The 26868-nt window shown below is 41.2% G+C and overlaps 1 protein-coding gene across 1 annotated transcript in view; it reads left to right on the top strand.

Moving 5' to 3' along the window:
- The window catches only part of cacna1ba (calcium channel, voltage-dependent, N type, alpha 1B subunit, a), a 149177-nt gene that overhangs the window by 69605 nt on the left and 52704 nt on the right, over positions 1-26868 (top strand). Inside the window, exons 8-22 of the mRNA XM_070963724.1 lie at positions 8560-8675; positions 8842-8928; positions 11779-11862; positions 12947-13153; positions 14994-15106; positions 15340-15452; positions 15539-15670; positions 17233-17305; positions 17395-17512; positions 17677-17744; positions 18397-18503; positions 20297-20362; positions 22166-22201; positions 23200-23988; positions 25815-26008. Of these exons, the coding sequence (XP_070819825.1) occupies positions 8560-8675; positions 8842-8928; positions 11779-11862; positions 12947-13153; positions 14994-15106; positions 15340-15452; positions 15539-15670; positions 17233-17305; positions 17395-17512; positions 17677-17744; positions 18397-18503; positions 20297-20362; positions 22166-22201; positions 23200-23988; positions 25815-26008 (2303 nt within the window). The remainder of the gene's footprint in view (positions 1-8559; positions 8676-8841; positions 8929-11778; positions 11863-12946; positions 13154-14993; positions 15107-15339; positions 15453-15538; positions 15671-17232; positions 17306-17394; positions 17513-17676; positions 17745-18396; positions 18504-20296; positions 20363-22165; positions 22202-23199; positions 23989-25814; positions 26009-26868) is intronic.

The raw sequence follows: 26868 nt of genomic DNA, 5'->3' as shown, positions 1-26868 counted from the left end.
CAGTCATTGAACGCACACTGCGATCAATAATTAGTAACAGCGACGATTCAATGCAACTATCTGAGTCAGCACATACAGTCAGACCTATATTTATATATTTTGATCAGTATCTCATCTGACTACATTGCAAGCGCATTCGGCACGCGTAATGGTCACTCACCCTGACTGAATGTACACAGGTGAAACAGGGATGCGAACTAATCGGTTAACGTCGCTGTGCCAACCAGAAACAGCCGTGACATCCTACAGAGCATATATACTGCATCTATCTCAGAGCACTGAGAGACAGAGAGAGACAGACACATGGAAAAAACGTAAGTGATGATCGCTGTCCGCTATTACCCACGTCATTTCATTCCAAATACAAATGTTATCATTGTAATGCTTAACGTTATCTACAAAGATGGAGTACATCATTGCTTTGAGGAGGAGGAGGAGGAGGAGGAGGCCGAGGATTTAACATCTAAGGACCTCATATTTAGACATCAGAATCAGAATCAGAAAAATTTATCCTCAAGGGGAAATTGTTTTTGTTGCAGTGCTCCTTACAAGAATAGAATTAGAATAAAATTAGAAAAGAAAGAAAAGAGAGAGAACTATATACATAAAAAGCAAATATAAAAACAAAATATTTATATTAAGAAGATATATATAAACAAAATATACCACAAAATATAGAACACAGTATAAAACAATATATATATGTACAGATAAGAAATAAACATTATATACAAACGGGTGTGTAAAGTAATACAAACGAATGTCATGAGACATGAGTGACGTCAGTCTCCTCCTGGGAGAAGTTTGGGCGTTGGACACTTTCCTGTGGGGTCTCAGTCATCCTCGAAATGTGCCTGGCCAGCGGCGTTCTTAAAGGTGAGGCGAGGAGCTGCTGTGATTGGTGAAAATTTCACTCGGCTGTGTGAAACCCACTCCACGCCTTCTCCCCTCCCTCTTTTCGAGTTGCCCCGCTGGGTGGGACTGAGATGAGAAGGGGGAGGAGATGCGCCGGCAGCGCAGCGCACGAAAATACCAAAGTCTGCGCCGCCACGCCCCATCAGAAAGTCAGCGGACCTGACTTTGTGCCACGCCTGCGCTGCACCAGCGGCAGAGTCGAAAATAGAGCCGACTATGTCAAAGATGAACTGATTAGCTGATGAACTGGTCAAAGGTCACTGTGACCACACAAAATATGCATATGATGATAACTCAAGAATTCATACTCTAATTATGACCACATTTTACTGTCTCATAGGATAAAATGATCAGTGATGATGTTTTATAATCAATAGGTCAAAGGTCATCTTCACTGTGACATCATAAAGTTCTAAAAAAACATTTTCTGGCCATCATTCAACATACCTCAGGAACAGAAGCACTCAGAAAACTGTGCTGATTGTTTAGATCTTCTGTACTGTCGGGTTGAAAATGTGTGTGAAGCGTCCACATTTTACAATTTCTTGTTTCTTTGCAGCATTGTAGTCCCCACAGGCTCATTGGTTTTGCTGATAACAGGTGATCGTCTTTGCCTCATGTGATGAAGCTCTCCATCAGTCCTCTGTGCTCCTCTGGAAAAGAGTCTCTCAGTGAAGACAGCGTGTTTCTCACTGGAATTGATTCACTGGTATAACACATTGAAAGATTAACTGATTAAATTCTTCTTAATGGGAGAAGGCTGTGTTTTTATTGCCTCGTTGGTGATATTGCTTTGCAGTTATTGTCATTTTTCTTCAGCTCCAGCAGTCTCTGGATCTCTCTTCACTGCATGTATTATGTGAGTCTGGACAGACATGGATGTAAATGCAACTTGACTGGTTGGTAGAGGCAACAACTGTGAGGCGGTAATTCTCGTTTGCACATGACAGAGAGCAGGAAGTTACAATATCGATCAAAAGGTGTGAATGACACCATTAGGTTAGAGGAAAGGTTCTAATCAAACAATGTTTCTATTGCACAAAAACTGAATTCAGCTATAGTGTTTATCCATCACTTGTATCTATTATTATCTTTCACATTCAGAGAACAGTATAATAATGGTAATTCTTTTTAAAACCCGATTCCAAAAAATGTGAGGACGCTGTGGAAAACATAAATTCAATCAGGAGAGGCAAGTGAATGAAGGAAAGGTAATTGTTTATTATTACAGATGATATGTGATTAAGTCTTGTCAGAAAGTCTTTGGTACTTAGACTCCACAGGGAGATCATGTAATCGAGGGGCATCGCCCTGAGCCACAGCAAGTTAAATCCCCCCAGCCCCCCCACTGGTGGTGGTGGTGGCTGATGACCCTGTTGACTGATAGGCTGATGATGAATGATGAGGCTGAAGATCTGTAAAAGTCTTGGCAGCGATGTGGAGGTGGAGGGGTGCACATAACAGCAGCATGAAAGGATGGAGGCAGAGAGGGAATCAGATTTAAAAAAGACAGCAGCAAGATTAAAGGCTAACGGTGAACGTGTGACACTCTGCTATTGGACAGATGTGACCAGCTGATGAGAACAGCTGATATCTCAATTGACAGCCCCAGACAAGGACAGCAAAGAAATGATGAGTGAGCATGTGTGAGAGGAGTGAGTGGAGGAGGATATGAGACATAAACTACAGGCCGAAGTGTGCAAAGGAATCATCTTCCTGACTGAACTTTCACCAAAGCTTCATGAAAACACAATGTCATAACTTGCTAATCCTTTTTGACATATTTGTTTGACAAAACTCTTGTTGGTAATCAAAGGTCATTGTGTTTTTATTCATGTTTTGCACTGCATCCCAACCTTTTCAGACTCAGGTTGTATCACTGGGACAATGGATGAAACAGATGAAATTCCAACCATCAGTGGCAGCACAATGATAAGAACTGTCTCACCTCTCACCTGAGAAGTTCACCTTCCTTTCCAACATCCTTTCCATGCTGAACTTTATGATCATTTAATGGCAGAAACTGGTCCGTCACCATGACACTGTTGCATGGTAGCCGAACAGCTGCTGAGCATTATCCTGCCCTCTGTGTTATACTCTCCCTTTAATCAGAGTTTCCACTCCCATGTTTCTCCAGCGGTGTTTCTGTGACACTGCTGTTATTCCTGTTTCGTCTTCATCTGTCTGAGCTAATTCAGAAAAATGGATGAACACAGAGTTGCATTCGTATTCACTCTCCTGTTGCTTAATTTTAAGGTCATTAATTTTTGAAAGAAGCCACAGTACTCTGTGTTCCAGCTGGCTGCTCTGCCCTTCCTGATAAGACAGTGTTTCTCCCTGCTGCTGTGAAATCTATTTCCTCACAGTGCTTCTCTTTGGAATCAAGGTGAGAGACTGACTGTTCCTTCAAGTAACTTCAAGTAATTTGTGGAACATATTTTCTTTTTCTTTTAGCCTTAATTCCTGCAGCTCCTTGCAGGATGGAATAATAAGTCTTTTTCTTGTTGACTTAATTTTGACGGTTAATTAATTGGATCCTGTTTAGACAGGACTTTGATGACAAGAGTGACCAAACTGCAAAGTCAGCTCAACAGAGCCATTAATGTGTTTGTTTGGACCAGTTTTGTCACACCTTGAAGGACAGGATTTTAGTGTTTTGTTTTCAGCATACTAGCTCCAAGTTGTTATCTCGTGTGGTGTTCCCCAGTGATCAGTTTTAGGCCCATTATTGTTTCATTTGTACTTGCTGCCACTCGGCCAGTTTATCAAGGAACACAATGTGCGGTACCATAATTATGCTCCTGACATATCAGAATGTGTCAAGGACATTTGATAACTGGATGTCTAGTAATTGCTTGCAGTTAAACAGTTATTATGGCAAAAGCTAATCTCTTTAAAATTGTCACAGCTTTCCATGAAAAGCGTCACAGGTCAGAAACCTTGCCGTTGTCCTGGATACTGACCTCACTTTCCAGAGCCACATGAACAATGTAGTTACAACTTGATTTTACCATTTCAGAAATATCACGAAGGTGAGAAGATTTTTATCCCAGGAAGACACTGAAAAACTTGCCCATGCTTTTATTTCCAGTTGGCTCGACTACTGTAAGAAGCTGCTCACAGGAATATCCAAAAACCACCTTGACTGACTGCAGCTACTCCCGAGTCTTAACTAGAAAAACTAAATATGACCAGATAACGCTTGTGCTGAGGTCATTACCCTGGCTGTCAGTAAATTTTAGAATTGATTTCAAAATTTTAGTACTTGTTTTTAAGGCCCTACATGGTCTGGAACCACAGTATCTCTGACATGTTTGTGAATGAAGCAGGTAGACCCCTCAGGTCATCTGGAACAGGCCGTGTGGTTATTCCCGGATCTCCACTTACTTTTTAATGGTTTTAATTCACGCCTTATTTTTTACAGATCAGCTTCTGGTCTTAATTATTAAGACAAACATCTTATTTGAATGTTAACAACCTCCAGCTTGCTATTAACCACTCTCATTTCAGGTGATGAGTTTAATTTAGCCGTTGTATGCATATCAGTGGATTTTGACTGAAAGTTTATTTCTGTTGTCTGTTTTCTTTAACTTTTCATATTCTCTACACATTCACACAGACGCTGGACATCCATCGTGCATGTATAAACAGAGAGAAAGACTTGACAAAAGCTTTTGAATGCAGGTAGCCTTTAGCCGCCCCCTCTGTGGTTATCTTGTCCTCTCTGTTTCCTGGTCTCTCCACAGAAGTTGTCAGATGGCTTTACAGTTACTAGGGAGGTGGAAGGTCACTGATGCTGTCTGGCAGGGCCGTGCGGGGGCCATGTCATTGTTTAAAGGCCACGATCTGAGCTTCAGAGCAGGCAGGAGAGCAGATACATGCAGGGTTGAGAGGCTGCAGATCCCCAGGGGAGGTCGGGGCCATTCACTCAGCTTTTATCCCATCAGCGTAGGCAGGCTGGGATAAGATGCGGCTGTGATCAAAGTTGAACCCCCAACTGTCTATTCTGAAACATCCTCTCACACATCTCCACTTTGTCTAGCTTCTACTTTTACCATAACCTCTCTGACAATGTGTCTTGCATACAGTATGTCAGGTAAAAACACAGTTTGCATTGGATGATAGTGTTTCCCTATGTGTGTCTATGTCTACAGACTTTCATCTAACATTATCTTGCTGCTTTGTTCTGAGTTGCACATCATTATCACTATTATATCATTTTCAAGTATACTGGAAGCAAGTGGCTTTTTTTGTATGCAATATGTTTGTATGCATATAGACATACTTACATATATTGACCACTGGCTCAAGCAGTGCTTTTCCTGACCTTGAAATTCTCTTTGCTCAGCTGTGAGGTGTTTCAGTGCCCAGCACAGAATGTACGGTGCAAAAGTGGGAGGTTGATTCAGACCAGACAGTGCAAAGAGACTTGGTGTTTGGGAGGAAATGTGTCTTAGACATTGTGCTGAGAACAGACGTCTCAGAACCACTTCTGTTTCTGGAGCCACTGGAGCCCAATCAGCTGCCACTTTTGTGATTTTATTTTCAAGATCAAACAATACTAATTACTACAACGATAATGGAATATTACTTTAAAATGTAAATAAACTATTTTAATGTAACAGTCTTCAATAGATGTGCTTACATTGGCATCAGAAGTTAACGTTTCATGTGGTTACAGTAGGAGCATTGCTAAATCAGTCTGCACAGATTTAGAAATTAATATGGTTTATTTTGACACTATCTGCTGTCCACAGCTGCTTTATACTATATGAAAAGCATCTCCTTCAGGTCATTACACCCCTGCAGCTGTCTGAAGGCAGCAGGACATCTGCAGCGTCTGATTAGAGAAGCGCCACGCTCAAGCACAGTGCCATTGTAAACCCTTATAAAATCACGTACAAATGACGCCAGACTGCTACAGAATATCCACACACACCTCTGCACACATCAGGCAGGTCTGTTAGAACTCTGTATTCAGCCTATTTATGCAGGGGACATCGGATTACCGGGCTTTATTAATCCTAAAAAAAAATCAGCAGTTTATGTTTTATTCATGAAATGCAACCAGACGTTGCTGTGCCATGTTTTAAGATATGATGCAAGTATTTGAAATGTAGAACAGAAGAATTCTGACTTAAATAGCAATGGACTGACCGATCACATAATCTGCTTCACCAGGTATACACTTCTATCATTGTGCTGAAAAAGGCCTGCCTGTGGCTGGAGAACTGTAGTGCTGAGTGCTCACATCTGCTGCTCTGCACCATGCAGACAGCAACATGACTACCTGGACAAACCCACTCTTCATTTGTTGAGATGTTGACATCATGCGTCACTTTGATTGGCACAGTTGCTTCAGAGTGATGTGACTGTCTGAGAGCAAATTTTTTTAACCCCCAAGCCCTCCGATCTACATTCACCCTCTCCCAGCTTCTTTGCACTTTGCACTGCTGCTCTTATATGAACCAGAATAACAAGTGGGCTTGGAGACCCTCACTCAGTCTGTGCGCTCAAGTCCTACCATGCCGTGTTTATCAGTGCCCATGTGCTATTAAATTGGAGCTCATTGTATGCATACACACATATACACACACACACATGAATGCAGTAAATGCTGTACATACACACAAAGATTTGCATGTAACATCTACATAGAGGGAGAATACACACACTGTACTGTATCGTACTATAATGCATTTTGAATACTGGTGTGTTTCTATACATGTGCATATTTTAATTGGTCTGGCTGTTTCTGGAGGACAAGAATATGTGTTCTTTGCATGTCTGAAAGCTCTAATTTAGTGTGGATCTGACTCTTTGTGCAGTGTTTATGTTTGTGCTCATGCTGGCATATGTATCAGTGTGTGAGACGGTGTGAAAGTGTGGCTGAAAGCTGCTACAACGCAGGGAAATCCTAGCTGCCACAGTCTCTGACTGCACACACACACACACACACACACACACACACACACACACACACACACACACACACACACACACACACACACACACACACGTGCTACACACACACACACGCACGTGCTGCACACACACACACACATGCACACACACACACACATACATGGATGCACTGCACACACACACACACACACACACACACACACACACACACTAGAGAGAAAGATATATAGCCACAAAATTAGATTTAGGCATGCTGGCAGGAACGTATACAAACACACACACACACACCCTCAGGAAGGCAGGCAGACAGCCACTGCAATGCAGAATAGAGCTTCCCCCTCTGCTGTGTGGGAGACACACCAATCACTGAGTGGTGGGGGTGGACTTGAGATCCCTTGCTCTGTTATTTCAGTAGTCTGTCTTCCTCTCTCTTGTCTTCTCCCTCTCTCTCTCTTTCTCTCTGTCTTTCTTTATTGGTCTTACTGTGTCTCTCCACCTCTTTTTCCTCTCTTATTCCACCTCCCCCTCTCCCCCACATCTCTCACATATCTCATCTCTCAGCTCATTTAAATTGAGGACTGGCTTCTTGCCATGACATAGTCCTAACCCTTATGTTGGCAAAGCAACACAGTGGCAATGGAGAGATAAAAATGGGTGATAAAACAAAAAAATGTGATATTAGTACAAAGACATTTTTTAATGGGTCTAAAAAGATAGCATTTAATACTTTATTGAATTAAAATTGGGTTATATGTGCTCTTTATGCACATATTACCTTTGTAAACAAGATAGTATCATATGCTTTCCTTTTTGGTCCAAGACTCCAGTGCAGGTTTCTTAGTACAGACAAACACAGGTATTCAAGCTACAACAAACACATGACCATGTGTCACTGCTGTCATTCACCTCGGTCAGTTTTGGCCTGTTAAAAGGATCATTCTGGTGTGTTACAACTTGGCCCGTATTTTTGTGCTTTTGCTCATTCTTATCAATAAGAATAACATTCATATCATCATATCACTGAACTATTTACTTGTTTTTTATCTTACAAAACACAGAAATCACAGCATTAGTTCATTCTGGTGTCTTGGTAGCTCTGTATTCATGATACTTCAGTTCCACAGTCCATACAACAACCGACATGAATAGCTTTTGAAACTACAGGTAGCTGTAGATGCATGTAGATGAGGCGATAGCAGCCTGTGTAATGACAAGTTTGATTTTTTTAAACTATAAACGTAAAAGTTTTTTCTTGAATTTCTTGTATATGTTTATGCATATTCTTACATGATATGTGCCATGTGTCAAAGTGATCCATAGTTATTGCAAAAGGCCAAAAACCAAGTGATGTCACAAGCCATTGGTGTTGAATTGCAAATCTTTCTTGATTTTGTGAGGTCAAGTCTAAAATCATTCGATTCATGAATTGAGTCTGAGCCCATATCATGTGAATGGGCACCTCAAAGGTCATCGTTGAGGGAAAGGACAAAGGAGTGCCTCACTCTGTGTAGACAGATATTAGCTTGTTGTCCAAGCATGACACCACCCTGCTGCTGATGGCTCACCTATTCCACAATGTGACAGGACACTGACTCTGTCTTGCCTGCTGGAAGTCAGCCTGCTATATACCTGTCAACAGTGGAGTGCTCCAGGGTCTGTGTGTTGGCTTGTCAGATCCAATAAACATTTCTGTGTGTGGTTTCTTTGTGGTTTCTACAGTGAGTTTGCCAAGGAGAGAGAGCGGGTGGAGAAGAGGCAGGAATTCCTGAAGCTCCGCAGACAACAGCAAATAGAGAGAGAGCTAACTGGGTACCTGGAGTGGATCTGCAAAGCAGGTCAGGCACAAATACACACTTCGGCCAAATGTGGGTTACAAATGTGTGTTTAGCCCTCAATAATCATTGTAGTTGTATTTAAATAAAAACTGCACTGTAACTGATTTCAACACAGATATGACCTAATTTTGACTACTTTAAATTCAGGTGTTTATTTGTGTTGCAGAGGAAGTGATGCTGGCAGAGGAAGACAAGAATGCTGAGGAGAAATCTCTGGATGGTGCGTGGTACAAAAGGAAACACAACAACTCTGGTGAGGACTGCGAGCTTCACAATCCACTGTGAAGACAGAAAATAACCTGCAAGTGTAAAAAAGAATTGCCTCATTTTACAATTTAGCACCATGGTATTACACTGATAGCTCAGGAGTATTTTTAGGGACAAAATCTCCACAGAGTGCTTTTAGGGAACTTTCACATCTGTGGATTGATAACTCACACCAGCCGAAATGAAGCGCACTAACCAGGCAGATGCATTGGAGTGTGCTTTAACTGAACCAAGCAGGTGAGGTGTGAATGCACCTGAAAAGTCATAGGAAAAGGCTGTTTAAGGGACCTTTTGCTTCCTTATTTTGAAGCATTTACTGCTGAAACTGGTTATTGACTCTTTTCACAGCAGGCATTTTTGACTTGTCAAAGCAGGAAGAAAAGCGAAGGCATACAATGAATCACATTAACAAGGGTTCCTTTCCAGTAAGTGTCCTCCTAAGCCATGTCACATGCTCACTACCAGACACCTGGAACTGGAACACCTAAATGAGATTGCAGCCATCATTAATGTTATTAATTCCATCTGTGCTTTTCCTGGTTGAGAGGTCATAAAAAATGTAGCAGGCAACTACAATAAAAGCAAGGCATGTTAACAGGTGAGCACCAGGTACCAGGAGCAATAGGAGGGAAGGTAGACTCTTTACTGAATGAGCTGAGGAGGCAAGCAGCAGTCAGGCTGACATGAGAGCATGTTTTCCCTCTGCACTAGCTTGTTGGCTGTTTAAACTTATTGCTTCAGTTCTTATTATTGCTTTTACTAGCTAGCATCTTTAACTTAAGCTATTTTACTAGTCACTGTTAGCTTGTTTAACAGCCACAGTAATACTGTTAGCCAACGCAGTGTGTTATGCCTGGTTTAACTTTGACTTCTTGGAAAAATTGACAAGTTAACAATAGATAGTGATAGCTAGTTTTTGCAAATCGGGTAACTATTTTGAATGTGTGAATCATGTGATAATGCATTAGCACACGTCATAACAATAGGACTTTTTCCTGTTCTTGCCATCATGGCCCTTGTATATTTCTATTTTTCATGTCATGGTTCAGGCCACTGTGACGAGCAGCCAAGTGAGGGCAAACCATCTGCGTCTGCCTGCTGTAATTTTGTAATTTCAAGTCTGAGATAACGTGGGATTTTTGACAGCGATGATATCTTCCATTCAGTCGATTTAGCTAATTAAAAAGGACACATACACTGCTGTATCTGGTTTCACTTGATAATGAACTGCTACTTGTGGAATACAATCAAATTTGCTAGGTTAGACAGTTAAACTGGATTGGGGTATTTACTTCACCTGAGTGGAACAGAGCCATCATTCATGTTATTGGTAACACCTGTGCCTTTCTTTCTGTGACCAGTCAAAATGTCTGCTGTCACTTCAGCTCTCTCTTGTGAAGCTCAAGCTCCATTAGCTTCCATCAGCCATAGTCACTTTAGTGGTCGTCCTTTTAACCCCAGGCCTCTTTTCATGCTTTTCATTAGTATTGTATTTGTATGTATGCTATATCTACATTTTAAATTGCACTTATACAGTATGCATATACTTCAAATGTGCACATACCTATACTATGTGTATATTATTAGACAATATAACATAATATATATTAATTTAAAAGCACCAACATTTGAAATCTTTTTTAAATGACGTATTGCTTTTAAGTACACTGTATGTTAGTACCTTATACTCTGTCTGTATGCGTAACTGATGTATGTCATACTGTCACATCTATCACTATCTGAGCAGCTTCTAACTGAGTAATCAGTGTGTGGCTGATACAGATCATTTCCACTAGCATCCCCCTCTGAGATGTGAGCGTGTGCGCACTCACACACATTCTGGTCTTATCAAGGCCATTCTGCCTCTCATCTGTAGCTTCACCCAGGGTAACAGTCACAGTGATTATGGGTGCCAGGGTGGAAGGGTAATGAGATTAAAAGGAAGTGCAGAGAGCGAGGCTCACTGGAGTTCAGAGGCAGCGTGGGAGTATGAGGGCCCTTCACACAGTTCTAAAGCTCTTCTCTTCTCTGTAGTTTTGATACTCTTCCTGCTTTTTTAATAGCTCTTAACAGCAAAACTGTGATAAGTTACAAAACACCAACAGTCAGCTGGGGAGAACATTTGGGATATTTGGCAGCACTTTATTTCATTATAGCAAAAAGAATGGTATCTTTATAACACAGATACTTTTTAGCTGTCACACATATGCTGCAGCATTGGGGGCCTCTATTTACTGCTCCATAATATTTGCTAAAACAACCAATTGATTGCTAAAATGTACATTTTCTGTTGATTGACTAATCTAAATATTAAAGAAGAAATCCCCTTTCAGTTTCTAGAGCCATGTATTGAAGATTCCTTTTGAGAATATAAACAATAGGTTACTCTTGGTTGCTTTTTGGTCCATATATGTAACTATGTATTGGATATTATAGTACATGTGGCCGTACCCTTTGCTTTATTTCATATTTTAGCTTTCTTTTTATGCCTGTGTTTATCTTACTGGGATATTTTTTTACACTGCTTTCACCTTTGTAAAACATTTTCTTTTAAGAACTGGTAATCCAACAAGGAAGCATTTATATGAGTAAGAAATAAATGGATTATGAATAAAGCAAACTAGCCAGAAAGTTGTGAGACGAAGTTTGACAGCATGGTAGAAGCAGAAAAGCTGGAAAAGCTGGAAGTTTATGTATAAAGAGCAACACACGGCAGAGTGGGAATTAGTTAGAAAGAAAGCATCTTACTTCATGAACTTTAGCAAAATCCTCAGGCGTCTGGATTAAATCAGATGAGCGGCTTAATGACTGATTTATTTTCATGTTGTATTTGCAGTGCTGAAAAGGACCAAGAAGAGTAAGAATGACCTCATCAATGCAGAGGAAGGCGAGGACCACTTCACCGATATCTCATCTGTTGGTGAGGACAGTATCTGACACACAAGATCTACATGTTACTGCACGTCTTCAAACTGTCCAACCTTCAAATGGTGTTGGTGCCATATGTTGAAGACTTACACAAACTGCTCGTTCACACTGCAATAATCAAACAACCTAATCGCACATCTAATCTCAGTTTAATGGAAAAGAAGAACCCATTTCAGAGTGTTGTCTCATAAATTTTAAACTGACAAACATTATGTGGACTGTGGCTGCCCCACCACAGGTTAGCAGAGCCCAGTTGACACAGGAATCCATCAGCTGCCACTTTGGTGGCAAGGAAATATGTAATTCTCAGTCATGCTAGCATGTAGATGCATTAATACTGACTGAGTTCCACATGAGGTAGTCCACGGTGTGTTTCCTGGGCCACAGACCTTTGTAGCATGTGTCTCCTAATGTTTCCTGTCTCTGTCTATACTGACTGCAGAGATAGATGAATGAACAGAGTGGGTTAGTGTGGGTCTTCAGGTGATACAGTATGAGTCAGATGTCTGGATTAAAATAGATCAGGAAATAATGATCCCACTAGTCTTCCTGTGCTAGTAATGAAGTTCTAATCGAACAATTTTTCTCCTTCCCTTTTGTGTCCAGTTCCACCTGACATTTGGGCGTAATTTAAGTTACAGAAGGTTTAATATAGCACAGGCTAAATGGGAGTAGGGAGGGGGTGGTGAAGCCCATGGCACTTTGATCTAAAAGAGCCAAGGTTTTCACTGTGGTTACATCACAGGTAAAACAAGTCAGAATATGAAAAGCTTCTGTTGTGAATGTATATGTTGATTATATCACATTCTGTCTATTTATCCTTCTGGTTCTTCCCATGATTCCTCTGTGCCTGTGGAACTCACAAACATAGGCTGGATTGTTCCACAAAGTGTCAGTTTCAAACTGCAAGCACATTGCTCCGCAGTGAAATAACTGAATCTTGTGTTGATGTAAAACAAGGCTTTGGTTGAAAGTACCTACACTCAAAGACAGTCTTAATTTGGAAAGACAACCTTAGTTTTAAACGCGGTAACTTTATTGCCGTTTCGTATGTTTTGTCCCAACTGCCCCCCCAGGGTCGCCGTTCGCCCGGGCCAGTGTGAAGAGCAAGAACGAGAGCTCGTCTTACTTCAGGAGGAAAGAAAAGAGGATTCGCTTCACCATCCGCCGTCTGGTCAAGTCCCAGAGCTTCTACTGGACTGTGTTGTGTCTGGTTGGCCTCAACACGTTGTGTGTAGCCATAGTACACTATGACCAGCCTGAGTGGCTCACCTATGCACTGTGTGAGTACCAGCAGTTTGGGTATATACATAGTGAATAACTGTGATGGAAACCAGTGTGCCCACATTGTGTCACTGTTTAGCCTAACAATATTATTTTATTTGACCATTTTTACATTCATTAAAATTTCCCCCAAAAATGTATTGATTTTCACCCAATGGCTTCAAACACAGATCACTTTTACTGCATAGAGAATTGAAAAGTTCAACATTCTATTTATAAATATGAATTACTGTTGTAGAGCTGTGTTTAGTTATTAAGATTAAGATTAAGATTAAGATTTGTACTTGTACTTATTAATCACAGCACACACATGCTACAGGGAGGAGGAGACTGTACATACGCCATGCTTTTTGTGAAATTATTTTTTCTGCGTTTGACCCATCCTCGGTCCGTCGTTCCTCTGCGGCTGACCAGGAGCGGTGGGCTGCCAGCTGCCAACCGATGCTGGTGCCCGCGCCCGGGGACCCATCCTTTTTTCGTCACCGTTGGTCAGGCGGTGATCTTCTTGCATGTTTTTAGTGGGGGTTATTTAAGGAGGAAACCTCGGGTGAACACGGGGAGAACATGCAAACTCCACACAGAAAGGCCCCCTTTTTCCTCGAGCAGCAGGCACCGAAGACATGGTGGAGGACACGCCACCAGCGCCCACAGCGGGATTCGAACTATTATTATTATTATTATTATTATTATTATTATTATTATTATTATCATCAATATTATTATTAGTCAATTGATTATCTGATCGAAAGAAAATTAATTGGCAACTATTGTGCTAATTGATTAGTTGCATCAGTCATTAAAATGTCAACTATTCGCTGGTTCCAGCTTTTGAACTGAAGGATTTGTCACTGTCTTTGACAATGATGAAAGTAAATGAAGAGTCTTTCAGTTTTGGACTGTTGATTGGACAGATTTGAAGACATTGCGTTTGGCTCTGGGAAATTGTGAGGAGTATTTTTCACAATCTTTTGACATTTTATAGACTAAACAAATAATTGATTAATCGTGAAAATCAGCAGATTAGTGGTTAATGGAAACAGTTGTTAGTTGCAGCCTTAAAATGTTCAGACTGTGACTGAGATGCCACCTTTGCTCCACTTTACACCAGAAAATCTGACTTGGTCACTTTTTAAAACACACACATTGAAATCACTCGAAGACAAACAACAAAAACAAAACACTGATGGTTAAAAAAAAATCGAAAAACTCCCGTTACTTATTATTTGAATGTGCACAGGTAAGTTACTCCAGTTCCTGGTACCACAGAATGTGAAAGATACCCATGATGGTATTAAGCATAGTATTACCTTGTTGGGATTAAAACTCAGCAAGCATAAGCCAACAACACTGTGAAGGTTGTGCTAGAGGTATGAGGCTCCAGAGAACTGGATCAAACACATGCAGCTCTTCATCCTTCCATTCACTTCACAACTGAAAGTTTAGATTTAGACCCTCCTCTATAAATCCTACCTTCAGCTGTAATGTGACTGCTGCTGTAATTCCTGTCAATTCTCCAGTCTGCTCAGGCAGATAAGAAATAAACACTGTGGTGTCCTGCTTTAGATCTAAATAGGGACAGGGAAACAAGTGCAAACATGCATCACACAAGTACCATTACACACTTCACAAACACATGAGCAAACATACATCTCACACACTCCATCATGAGAGAATACAGCAGTTATGTCCTCAAACAATAGACTCTTTCTGTGTCTTATTTGCTGTGGGCACAGCTGAACAGGCAGCAGTAGTCCAGCTGTATTGAATTGTGCAAATCAGCAGGAGGCCCTTTTTAACCCAGGGCATTGATCTGTGAGTCTTCTTATTGTCCCTGAACAGACCTGGCCGAGTTTGTATTCCTGGGCCTGTTTCTGGCAGAGATGTCCATGAAAATGTATGGCCTCGGACCCCAGAACTACTTCCACTCCTCATTCAACTGTTTTGACTTTGGGGTGAGTCATCCTGTTCCGGCTCTGCTTGGACTCCAATCAATCCACAGTGTCTTTTAGAGTGTGAGCATGTGTGGGTTAATTCAAATGATTCAAGACTGGTGTTTCAGGGGGAGAAATGTGTTTGATTATTGCCAGAAGGGCCAAAAACGATTGTGTTGATGTAATGGTTGCATAATGAATATTTGGAGTGAAAGCTGTGGAGGCCTGCTGCACTTATCAGACTGTGTTCACAGGTGATTATTGGCAGTATTTTTGAGGTGATCTGGGCTGCCATCAAACCTGGGGCCTCATTTGGGATCAGCGTTCTGCGTGCTCTGCGACTGCTCAGGATCTTCAAAGTCACCAAGTGAGTCATCAGAAATGTCTCTCTGTGCTGGGAACGCTGATTATGCCGTACTATTTCGGTAAATATTCATGCATTTGTGTGTGTAGGTACTGGAACTCTTTGAGGAATCTGGTGGTATCCCTGCTCAACTCCATGAAATCTATTATCAGCCTGTTGTTCCTCCTCTTCCTCTTCATCGTGGTCTTTGCTCTGCTGGGCATGCAGCTGTTTGGTGGCCAGTGAGTAATTTGCTTCTACTGCAGCCGCTCATTGTGAAGAAATAAAACGCAACTGTTGACAAGATCAGTGGATCTGAACACACAGATGACATACACATTCTCTCAGTATCAACACACGTCCATAAAGCTTAGAATTCCTTGAAATACGGAGATACAGTCCTGCCCAAGGTTATTTGTATCCACTGAACATATGTCTTCCCTAACCGGGCTGCTGTTGGATCCTATATCGTCAGCCCATGGACTCATAAAGCCTTCCAAAGATTGTTGTATGCCTGAATATATTGAATTCATAAATATTTGAAAAAATGTGAAAATGTCTGTGTCATAGAAACATTCTTCTGGATGACTCAGCAGTAGTCTGCTCAGCTCATACAGCTCCACTGCCCCCTCAAATATCCATGTTTTCCCAGAACAAACCCCTCATAGCCTAGCCTTTCCCCCACTTTGTTTTTCTCTGGATGGTACTTGCAGTTTTTATTCATCAAATCTTTTTCTTCAGTAGTCCAGCCAGTGGCTAATGTAAAGAAATACAGGCTTAAAATTACCGGGCCGTGCGAGTTGTGCTCACGTCTTCATGGCAACTTCATACTTCCTCAGAATCTCTCAAAATATATTCATTTGATAATATAAATAAAACCAACAAAGTCAGTGAAAGTCAAATTTTTTTGCAGTAGAAATACTATCAATTTTCTTGAGATTACTAAGGCTCAGACTCAACATGGTTATTGTATTCCAGGAACACCAACACCTTCCTCCATCCAATCATATAGAGGTACTCACTGTGAAATCTGCGACAAAAAATGAAAAATGTCAGAGTATGTAAGGTACCACTGACAGGCCAGTAGATGACATTTCTGAGCAAACTTAAACTTAATGTGAAAGGTAACTGTAATAAATTTGAAAACAGAGCAAAAACAACCAAGAGGCTTAAAAAGGAACAAGTATTATGTCATCTCTTCTTTTAGCAACATTCAGCCCTGGTGGGACATATGCGTACCATAATTCATCAGTCAAGTGTTAGAATATAACAGTGATTAACTTAAAACCTTTAGAACATACTTAGGATTAAACAGAGGAGAAACATTCCCAACAGAGCTCAAAGAAAATAAGAACACATTTCACAGGCTTCTGAAATAAATGTAGTTTGCCCTCTCTGCTTTATGTGGTTGTCTTCTAATGAGATCCAGACTGCAAAAAGCTCTCATGGATTTTGAAAAGGCACAAAACTAATTCTGCTGTCATTCCAACCTCTTCTATCTGTATCCCTCACATTGGGGGGAGATGTAATTAGGTCCCAGGAGACAGACAGAGATACAAAATGTCAGCATTAGCACAACTCATCCATTTGAGAAGAATAAACAGTCAGAGATGAGCAATAAGGTTGCATGGACCACGCACTCAGACGGCTCAAATGTAATAGTGGTATATTGTGCTGGAATAACATGCAGCAGTCAAATGGAGAGGACAATTAGCTGCTCCGTCCTCCACTAGGTGGAGGAGTGAATGTGACTGTGTTCTGTCTTTTAGAGCTTGATCACATTCTGTTTGTTTCCTCCCTACAGGTTTAATTTTGAAGACGAAACGCCGACAACCAACTTTGACACATTCCCAGCAGCGATTCTCACCGTCTTCCAGGTAAAGGTCAACTCCATCATGCTGTTTTTCTCTTTTTCTATTTGTACCGCTGAACCAGACTCAGAAATCAGCCTGTGTCTCTCCTGCAGATCCTAACTGGGGAGGACTGGAACGCAGTCATGTATCATGGGATTGAATCACAGGGAGGTGTTCACGGGGGGATGTTCTCCTCCATTTATTTCATTGTCCTCACTCTCTTTGGAAACTGTATCCTGCCCGATTGATCCAAATTGATCCACCTTTGTGGCTGTCAGGCAGCCTTATAGCACTGTGGAAGAATTTGGCATTGATTTTAAGAACAGCTGTGATTGTAAATATTGATTCTGTGTTAATCAATCATTTGATCTTTTCCTGAGACCGCAAATAACCAGACACGCTCCTCAACGTGTTCTTGGCCATCGCTGTCGATAACCTCGCAAATGCCCAGGAGCTCACTAAGGTACAGTATTTTGTTACAGCTTTAGATATCCTGGCTTTAAAGAAGCATTCAGTAGGCAATACAAGCAATGGCACCATGTCATGTGTACAACATGACATGGTGCCTTTAATCAAATCCCACATATACATTGTATGCCCATTGAACTGAAACATTTGAAAGCTTCTGTCAGTGAAGAGAAACTGAGAGCAACAGAGTAGAATGATAACTTTCTTGTTGTACTGATGGAATTAGTGCCATGAAAGTCTGAATTAATCAAAACAACAGGTAAACCATTAGAAATAGAGGCCTGTCTCTTATATAAGTCTGTTTTAATAGAACCTTGGTTTCCTTACACATTTATATAGATATGAGAATTGGGAATTTATGGGAGGATGTGTGGGAATCTGATTGGCTGGTTCAAGAATAGTTCATCTGTGTTCATTGTTTTATGTCGCCATATTTGTTAAGTGTCCACATATCAACTCTCCTGGTTGCCCAGATCTACTCAGCACATCTACTCAGTCTGTATTGATCATATTGCTGACAGTGTGAATGAAAAGAACCAACTGTGCTCCACAGATAAATGTCAAGTAATTAAGACACAACCTATAAAAGGACTTGCTGTATGCACTGTATGTATGCATGTATGTATGTCCTTACACATACTCTTCAGGATGAAGAGGAGCAAGAGGAAGCTATCAGTAAGAAGTTGGCACTCCAGAAGGCCAAGGAGGTAAAGGAGGTCAGCCCAATGTCGGCAGCGAACATTTCCATTACGGCGTAAGTCAACGTCCTCTATTGCTTATTCTGGCTGTCTGAAATCTCTAGTCTTTTGTTTTCCCATTCAACACACCCCCATAGCGAAAAGACACACAGGAATTCTGGGTACCTTTGTTGTACAGCTAACTCGCTACCTGTGCTAAAGACCACTTCACCAATGTCAGCACACATGACTGCAGGACGCATGTGTAAAAAGTTTTACTATCCATATTAAATCCATAAAAATCCCACCTGTCCCATTAGTCAGTGCCCAGATTTGTTTTTTGACTGAAGCACAAACCCTTAATAAATTTAATTACAGAAGAAAGACAGCAATTGCAAAACAGCTTTGCACTGAATGATTCAATAATTCAATCTAGTGATACACATGAGGAACATTGTAGATAATAGCATTTATGTTCCGCTTATAGCCTAAATATGTAGGAAATATACATAGTTGTTAATTTTCCTGTTTATTTCTGTGAAGCCCTGTTTCTCTGTCTGTATTAACACAAACAAAGACAACCTTGTCAGAATATTCTTTCATTGATACTTTCATGCATGATGTCTGTCTGTAGTTCTGGAATGTGATGATGACAACCTCGTCCTGAAACAAAGTACAGTTTTGACTAACCTCCTCAGAGTCAATGACCCAGTGGAAGTCAATGTTAATCTCTTCACCCACACACACGTTGTGCTCGTCACTTCTTTTCCTCACAAGGCAGATCCCTGTTTTCTGTCTCCCAAATGAGCTCTCCTCTAGATTTCAGCAGGGTCCCTAGGACAAATCATAACATCAGCAGACAAAATACTGTTCACAAGTGAAGTGATGGATATTTGAAAGCCTCTTAAACAGCCAGTATGTCCATGATATCCCATTATATTTTTGACATGGAACCACAATGGCCACACGCATACATCATGTATGATATTGGGATAGGCCGATATTTAACATAAAGTGTATCAAAATGTTAAATGATAATTCATATACTTACTGTTTCAAATACTTAAATTTGCCATTCTTCATGAGTTAAATTCTGTTTTCTGTATCACACTGTGTTATTATGCAGTGGCTGCTCAGGCTCATGTGGATATATAGCATTTGTTTAACACAAACCTGAGAGTGCTGCTCTGGAGGCATGAATAATCTTGGTGGAGTTGAACCTCAGTGGATGAGTCAAAAAGACTGCTCGAGAATGTTTTTTGGACCACACGGTAACTACCTTATATGACAAAGTTGAATGGCAAATAAGAAGTCTTGAAAAAAGGAACAATATTCACGTTTAGCTAGTTTCACCTAATCTACCATCTGACATTTACTAGCTGCTGCCATTGAGCTCCAACATTTCTGTTTTGGTACCACATATAGTATATGTATTTTTTCAGCTCCACCCATGACGTTCTTGTATCCAGAGTAGTGTTACGTCTACAAATGTAATGTAATGTAAAACTCAATTTGCTTTGTGCATCACTGGTTACAGTGAAATTTTGCTTGTTTATAGGTGTCAGTATAACCCTGCTCTTTCCTGCTGGCCATTAATAGCATTTCCTGTCTTGCTTCTTGTAGCTAAAAAACTAAACAACCTGTTACTATGGCAGTGAAAATGTCCCTGATGGTCCGTTGTCTGACATTTCCTCTCTGGTTCAGTCTTAGTCTTGTGTTTCTGAGCTTTGACTGCCCATTACATTGAAATGTGATGGAAGGCTGAAGGGCACAGGGAAGACAGAGAAATGTGGAATGGTGTCTGGCTGTTTCTCTGACTTCATCCTATATGATGTTCCCCCTCCCCCATTTTTGTTTTGTGCATGTGCAGTTTTCTAACACGCAGTCGAGGTAACGCGCACTCTAGCAGCTCATCCATCTGCAGCGTTAACTCACTGTGAGTTATTACCTCTCTGTTACAATGTTTAAATCCTCCCATTACCATTCTCACATTCCTCCTCTTCTGCTGCCATGCCCTGTCTTCTGCTGGTGTCATTACTCTGTGTGAATTGTCCATAAGAACGTGGTGGCTCTTCTGAGCTCACACCCTCTGACAGAGCTGCGTGTGACTTTAAGTATTTCCATTCCTGTGTTTTCTTTTTATTATTTCTCTGTGATCGGCAGGTGTCGCGAGTGTCTGTGTCAGTGATCACAGTTTCTGACTGTTTGTGATTGACAACCTTCTTTCTGAACGATTCTTTTCAGTGACTCCACCTCTTGTTCATACTTCATGTGTTCATCATGTATTTGCAGCTGTGATTCATTTTCCCAAGCTAGTTGTAAATATGTATTGTATGTTATTATTGCTTTATTTTTGTATTAAAGATTAGAAATATAATATGTCTTCAACAGGAACCAGTGAAGAGGGTAGGGAAGTCAAAAAGTATTGAGAGATGGACTAATGCATTGTGGGTTTTGGTCTTTCCATTGGATGTAGAAAAATGTAGAATAATGCCAGCTTAGTTCCCATATTCAGTCGCATACATCCAACAAAAGCAAGCAAATAAGCCTTACTCACTTAATAACCATTGCTGAGTAGTTTTTCATGTATGTACGGTGATTCCACAATAATAACAGTACCAGATTCCTTACACTTTACAAGACTACATCCAAAAGTGTTGTGGCACCTTTAATTACTTAAGTGACATTAAGACAACCCCTTAAGAGTTTGGTTATTGCACCTGCTACAGTTTCTGTAATATACAGGTAATATGCAAGCAGTAATTCTCCATTTATAAAGTTGTTGTCAGATACTTTAAGTTTAACTGGTGAAAGACAAAATTTGGGGTTTTGCTTGTCAATGAAACTGTAGTTGTGTACTATTTTGAGGATTTGTTTTGCCTGTCATTTCATATGCATAAATTAAATTTTCATTAAACAGAAACTCAAAGCTCAAACAACTGAGATGGGTAGATTTTGCAGTGCAGTTTTTACACCATCCACTGAGACCAAGGCTAAAAATTAGCATTCATAGTAATGGCAATTTGCTGTAACTTAATCTCTATGGACAGATTTTTGAATGCAAAATCTATGGGCAAGCGACAAGATTTTAGTATCAACAGTGTTCTGGTTTCCATTTGAAGTCTGCTTGTAGTCTGAGTAGTATTGACCAGTCACATTTGGATGGGCTTTGGTTGCAATGAATGTCTGTGTGGCGAGCAAAAGAGGTGCAAAACATTAGCCCAAATGCAATCTCGGAGCCATTCGTCTGTCATCTGGCAATGATTTAGGTTTTTCTTTGCTTTTTAAAAATTTATCTGCTTTCATATTCAGATGAATTAAGAGTCATCTCCCAACTCTCGTGTCTCGAGTTGCTAATCAGACTGGAAACAATGTCTGGTCCATGGAAGAAGAAGTCTTGGCTCGCAGATCCATTATCTGGATGTCCGCTGGCTAAACTGGAAGCCCTGAAACATTGGCCATTCCCCTCAGTGGCTCAATCATTGTCAGATGATAGCCGATGGATTCCAAGATTTGCTCTAAATTCACTGCCCCCCCCCCCCCCATTAATTCCCTGCTTCTTCTCAGAAAAAACTATTTCTTTTGGGTTTTTGTATAATTTTGCGTCTCTACTGTACATGTTTCTTTCCTGAAGCTCATTTGCCCTGTTTGTGCTTTTGTCTGTAACCTGTATCTGTCCCTTTGAAGTTCCTTCTTTCCCTCTGTTTGTTTCAATGTTGCTCCCTTTATGTGTTTGTAGGAGTTATGTCTGCACCCCAGTCCATCACTACTTGAGGTAAACCTAACCGCCTGCTAGCAAGGTGGTCATTGATGATGATTACATGCATAAAACATACATAATCATGTTCTCATTATTTACATTCTTGCAATCAAGACCACGTGAATAAAACCAACCTGCCCCACATTGTTGTCATGCACACCATGTTACGGGCTTCTCTGTTCATTCAGTTAGTCCAGTCCCATGTTGTCCATCCACCTGTTAGCAGGAGTTCGTAAAGAGTATAATGCAGTGTGCTTGCTCTTGAAATTTTACATATGTAAAATGTATATATGTTGTACATATGTAGAAGGTAAGTATGAAGAATGCAACTGCAGGATGATGGAGCGTTGAGAACATTTGATGTTATTTTCTGTTCCTAATCTGTGTAGTGAACAGTTTGACTTCTCTGATGAAATGCCACGTTAAGAGATGGCATTATAACGTGTAATTTCCCTCTGTAGAATCAAGAGAAGAGATAGCCCTGTTTTTTCATACAGTATCAAAAGTGCATGCGTTCAGCCATTTCAAAGTACTGTATTACACTCAGACATTGACAGAAAAAAGTAGCATGTCAATGCATGGCAGTGTGCCCATGCTTGGCCCTTGTTCAGGCATATTCATTGATAAGCTCATGAGCGCTCTCCACAGTAGACTGTGATGAATGGACCCAGTGATTTTCTGTGTTGAAAGCTCCATTGCGCCTTGGTCATACTGTAAATCATTCAGCATGTAGGGACTTTGTGTGCCATCATGAGATGTAAAATAAAATATACTGCTGTTTTAAAGTGCCATGAAGTCATGAAGTGTAAAGTACATGAACATGAATGTGTTACACTTCAAAGGAAACCATGCCTGTCAGTGTATTCATTGGAAATGCTTCTATCCTTTGTAGAAATGACAAACTGTGGCACTGCCAGCAAAGTAGAGGGTTGAGAAACAGATTTACAGTGTATTTTATTTGGTAATATCAATCTCAGTGCTTTGATGAGTCTGGTTTTCCTGCCCCTCCCCAGTAAGGAGCAGCAGAAGTCAATGAAGACAATGTCAGTTTGGGAGCAGAGGGCCAACCAGCTGAGGAGGCAGAACCGAGCGAGCTGCGAGGCCCTCTACTGTGAGCTGGAGCCTGAGGAGCGTCTCCGCCTCTCATCAGCCCTCCACATTCGCCCTGACATGAAGACCCACCTTGACCGGCCGCTGGTTGTTGAACCTTGTGACGGGCCTTTGCTGGGCGGACACCAGCACCACCATCACAAGCCCTCAATGCCAGAGGAGGCTGAGACTGCTGCCGATCCTCCCCCTGTGCCTCACCAGCCACGCCGCCATCACCGCCACAGAGACAGAGATCGGGCCAGAACGAGAGAGGAGACAAATGATAATGGGGACACCATTAAGGACGGAGGGCACCACGTACATCATAGCCACTCCAAAGACCACGATGGCAGCCGAGGCAAAGAGGGGAAGAGCGAGAGGTCCCGAAGCCGAGATGGAGGCAGGAGGCATCACCATCAGAGCTCAGTGGATGACAGCGGAGGTGGAGGAGTCACAAGCGAGAGAGAGCATCGCCATCATCATTCACACCGACAGTCCCGAGGCGGCAATGGGACTGTGAACAGTGGAGGGCGGGGAGAGCGAAGATCCCGCCGCAAAGATGGACGTTCATCTAACAGGGATGGAGACAGGAATTCTAGAGGAGACAGTGGTGTCAATGGAGAAAGGAGGCGACATCGGACTCATGGATCCAGGGGCCAGTCCACAGTTGAAGGAGAGGAGTCCAATGAGAGAGAGAAGACCCATAGTCACAGGTAAAAATCAGAACTATTGCATGGTCGACTGACTTTACAGGTCTCCAAGCTCATTTAAGCCAACAGTGGACAGCTAGAGATTCAGTTTCTTAGTCAGCTTTCCACATCTGTTTAATGAGAGTGTGAAGTCAGAAAGTATAAGTACAGTGACACTGTATTTGGACAGCTCTGTATGCAAGTACATGGACTTGAAATGAAACCATGACCATGAGATTAAAGTGTTGACTTTTTATTTGAGGGTGTTTACATCCACTTTAGATGAGCAGTGTTGGAATTGTTGCCTTATAGTTTGGGGGAGGCAAAGAGTAATTAGACAAGTTAAGTAAATTTAAAACCAAGTTTTAGTACTTGGTTTTCGATTCTTTGGAGTCGGTGACTTTAAGTCTGCAACCCTCTGACAGCAGCAGACACATGGTATCTGACTTTTTCTCTTCAGTCTGGCCTTACACTGTGCAGTTGAACAATACAAGACAACACAGTTCAATTGAGGTCACATGGTTGAGTCTCAAAACGTTTCAGAGTCGTGAGCTTGTGTTTGGGGAGATCACTTAAAATTTATATATCCTCAACCATAATGATATAGCATTTCTAATTCAGCATTTCTCCAAAAATAATGTACGAAATAAAAATCTGATTTAAGAAAGGTTGGCTTGACCTTCAGATGGAATTACAAATAAACGATTTAGACATATGGCAGCATGAACAGTAGGCACAACGGCCTATTTCTTGAAATTTGTAATGACAGTTCGATCGAATGAGTCAGTTCAGCGGCCTTTGACACAACTTTCTCCAATGTGCCACAAAAACAAAGTTGTGGAACAGGCTTGATGTGACAAACAGCCTCCATCAGTCACTGACATCAGTGGCAGATTAGTTGTGAATAAACTGAAATGTCTTTGAGCGGTAAGTCTTAATTCCATATCTGTTCTTTTCTCTGTCTCTTCTTAGAATGTGGTAAGTGTAGGCAGTGATAATAAAGTCTGTCTGCCTTCCCCTCGTGACTGTCCGTGGCTCAGAAATGTTACAGATCTCAAAAAACAGAAATTAGCTGATTGAACTTCATATTTCTTAGATGAATGGTGGACTTCATGGAAATCTACGGTGAACTCATCTGTAATAACGTCATGGAATACAGAACACTGTCACTGTGACGCCACATGTCTCCAACATGGCAGTGTTCTCCCTGTGTGTAATGCAGTGCCCCATTAACAGAAAGAGAAATTATGTTGCATGCTGCTATATATAGGCAATATGTTTGTTGTTGCCATATATTTTGGTGTGTAGTGTGGTTTCAATGAATGTAGAACAGTTAATCAGGTAATCAATCCCAACAGCCACAAAGCCCATGTACTGCAGCCCCCACTCCGCATAGGTCAGAGACCCCCTTCAGAAGCCACAGTGTAATTGGAACACTGTCCTGAGAGTCAGCACTTAAACGTCATTGTTTCTGATTGATTTCGAATTCAGTGTGCCAGAGAACGAGCCAAAACAATGAAAGCAGATCACTGCCCTAATCATTTTGGAGTGCGCTTCCCATTTGTAAGGAAAATTAAAAGTTGTACTGAAAGAGATCATCAAAGGTTTGTGTCTGGATTTACTATTAAAGCTCTGACATTCTGTCATTTTACGGTGACCCTGCCGTATTAAATGATGTTTCTGCTGGTCTGTAAGAGTTTAACCAGATCCATCAACCTTTTTAAGTCAAATGAAATGGAACTTGGCAGTGGTGGCAAGCAGCACAGTCATTGTTTAACCCCCAGACAGGTGTGAGACATCACTTGACAATATACTGATTGTTATTGTCTAAGATGCTGTCTCTGTTCTAGGGACAGGTTTGGTGACTCAGAGGGGGAGTCCCTAGCCATCTCCCCCCAACAGGGCTCTGGTGGGGCCGATTGGCCTCCTGACCGACCAGAGGACTCAGACAACCAGAGGAACGTCAGACGAACTGGCCAAAGTTCCGTCCAGCTTCCTCCCGTGACTGTCACCTCCCCACCTGGAGAGACCACCCTCATACAATGTCAGTACCAACTGAGACCGACCAGATTCACACACATCACTTGGATCACTTCCATGGCAGCCATTACATTGAAGGTCTCTTTACATAGCCACTTACAGTAAAAGGTATTTACCATGTAGAGAGCAAGGTGAGGTACTCCTCAGACAGATGAGTGTCTGCTGTGTGAGCTTGCACATGCAGTTTATTTTTGTATAGCTGCCCAGCTATTAGTACCCTGATCAGCCCAGGAGATGTAGATATTCAGATCCATCAGGTCTTTTCATACAAGATGAATATTGTCTTGGGAAAACAGTGTATGCAAGCACCCAACACAACTCGGAACCAAATGAAGACCATCTCGCAGCGACCGGCGTGCTGAATACTGTATCAAACAGGTTGTTTCATTTATCATTTACTGCCTCATCTATGAGTGCTGAATTCTCTTCTACTATAGGTACCCTTCCCTGCAATAAAATGAAAAATAATCATAATAATAATAATACAGTGGAAAAAAAGATTTTGAAATGAATAGTAATACAGCTATGATAGAAGAATTAAAAAGTTCATGTGAAATAAAAATCAAAAGGTAGGATAAAATATATTGTTCACTCACAGGAAATAAGAAACAACAAAGAGTATTTTTTATAATTATTTCTTGGGCTTTATGCTTTTATTATACAGTAGCTGTCAGTAGAGAGATGGCAGGAAATGAGGGGTAAAGAAAGATGGAGTACCTTAACCCCCAGGCCATCAGAAATGACCATTTTGATGTGCATCAGTATTTTTTCTAATGTGAGAAAGTGAAAATGCCTCTAATTCACAAATGGTTAGCGGGAAGAACAGGAAGAATCAAGCATCAAAGCCAACGGTCTCTCACATGG

Source organism: Chaetodon trifascialis, chromosome 6 (genome assembly GCF_039877785.1).
Source record: "Chaetodon trifascialis isolate fChaTrf1 chromosome 6, fChaTrf1.hap1, whole genome shotgun sequence".
Classification (NCBI taxonomy): domain Eukaryota; kingdom Metazoa; phylum Chordata; class Actinopteri; order Chaetodontiformes; family Chaetodontidae; genus Chaetodon; species Chaetodon trifascialis.
This window is presented reverse-complemented; position numbering and strand designations above follow the sequence as displayed.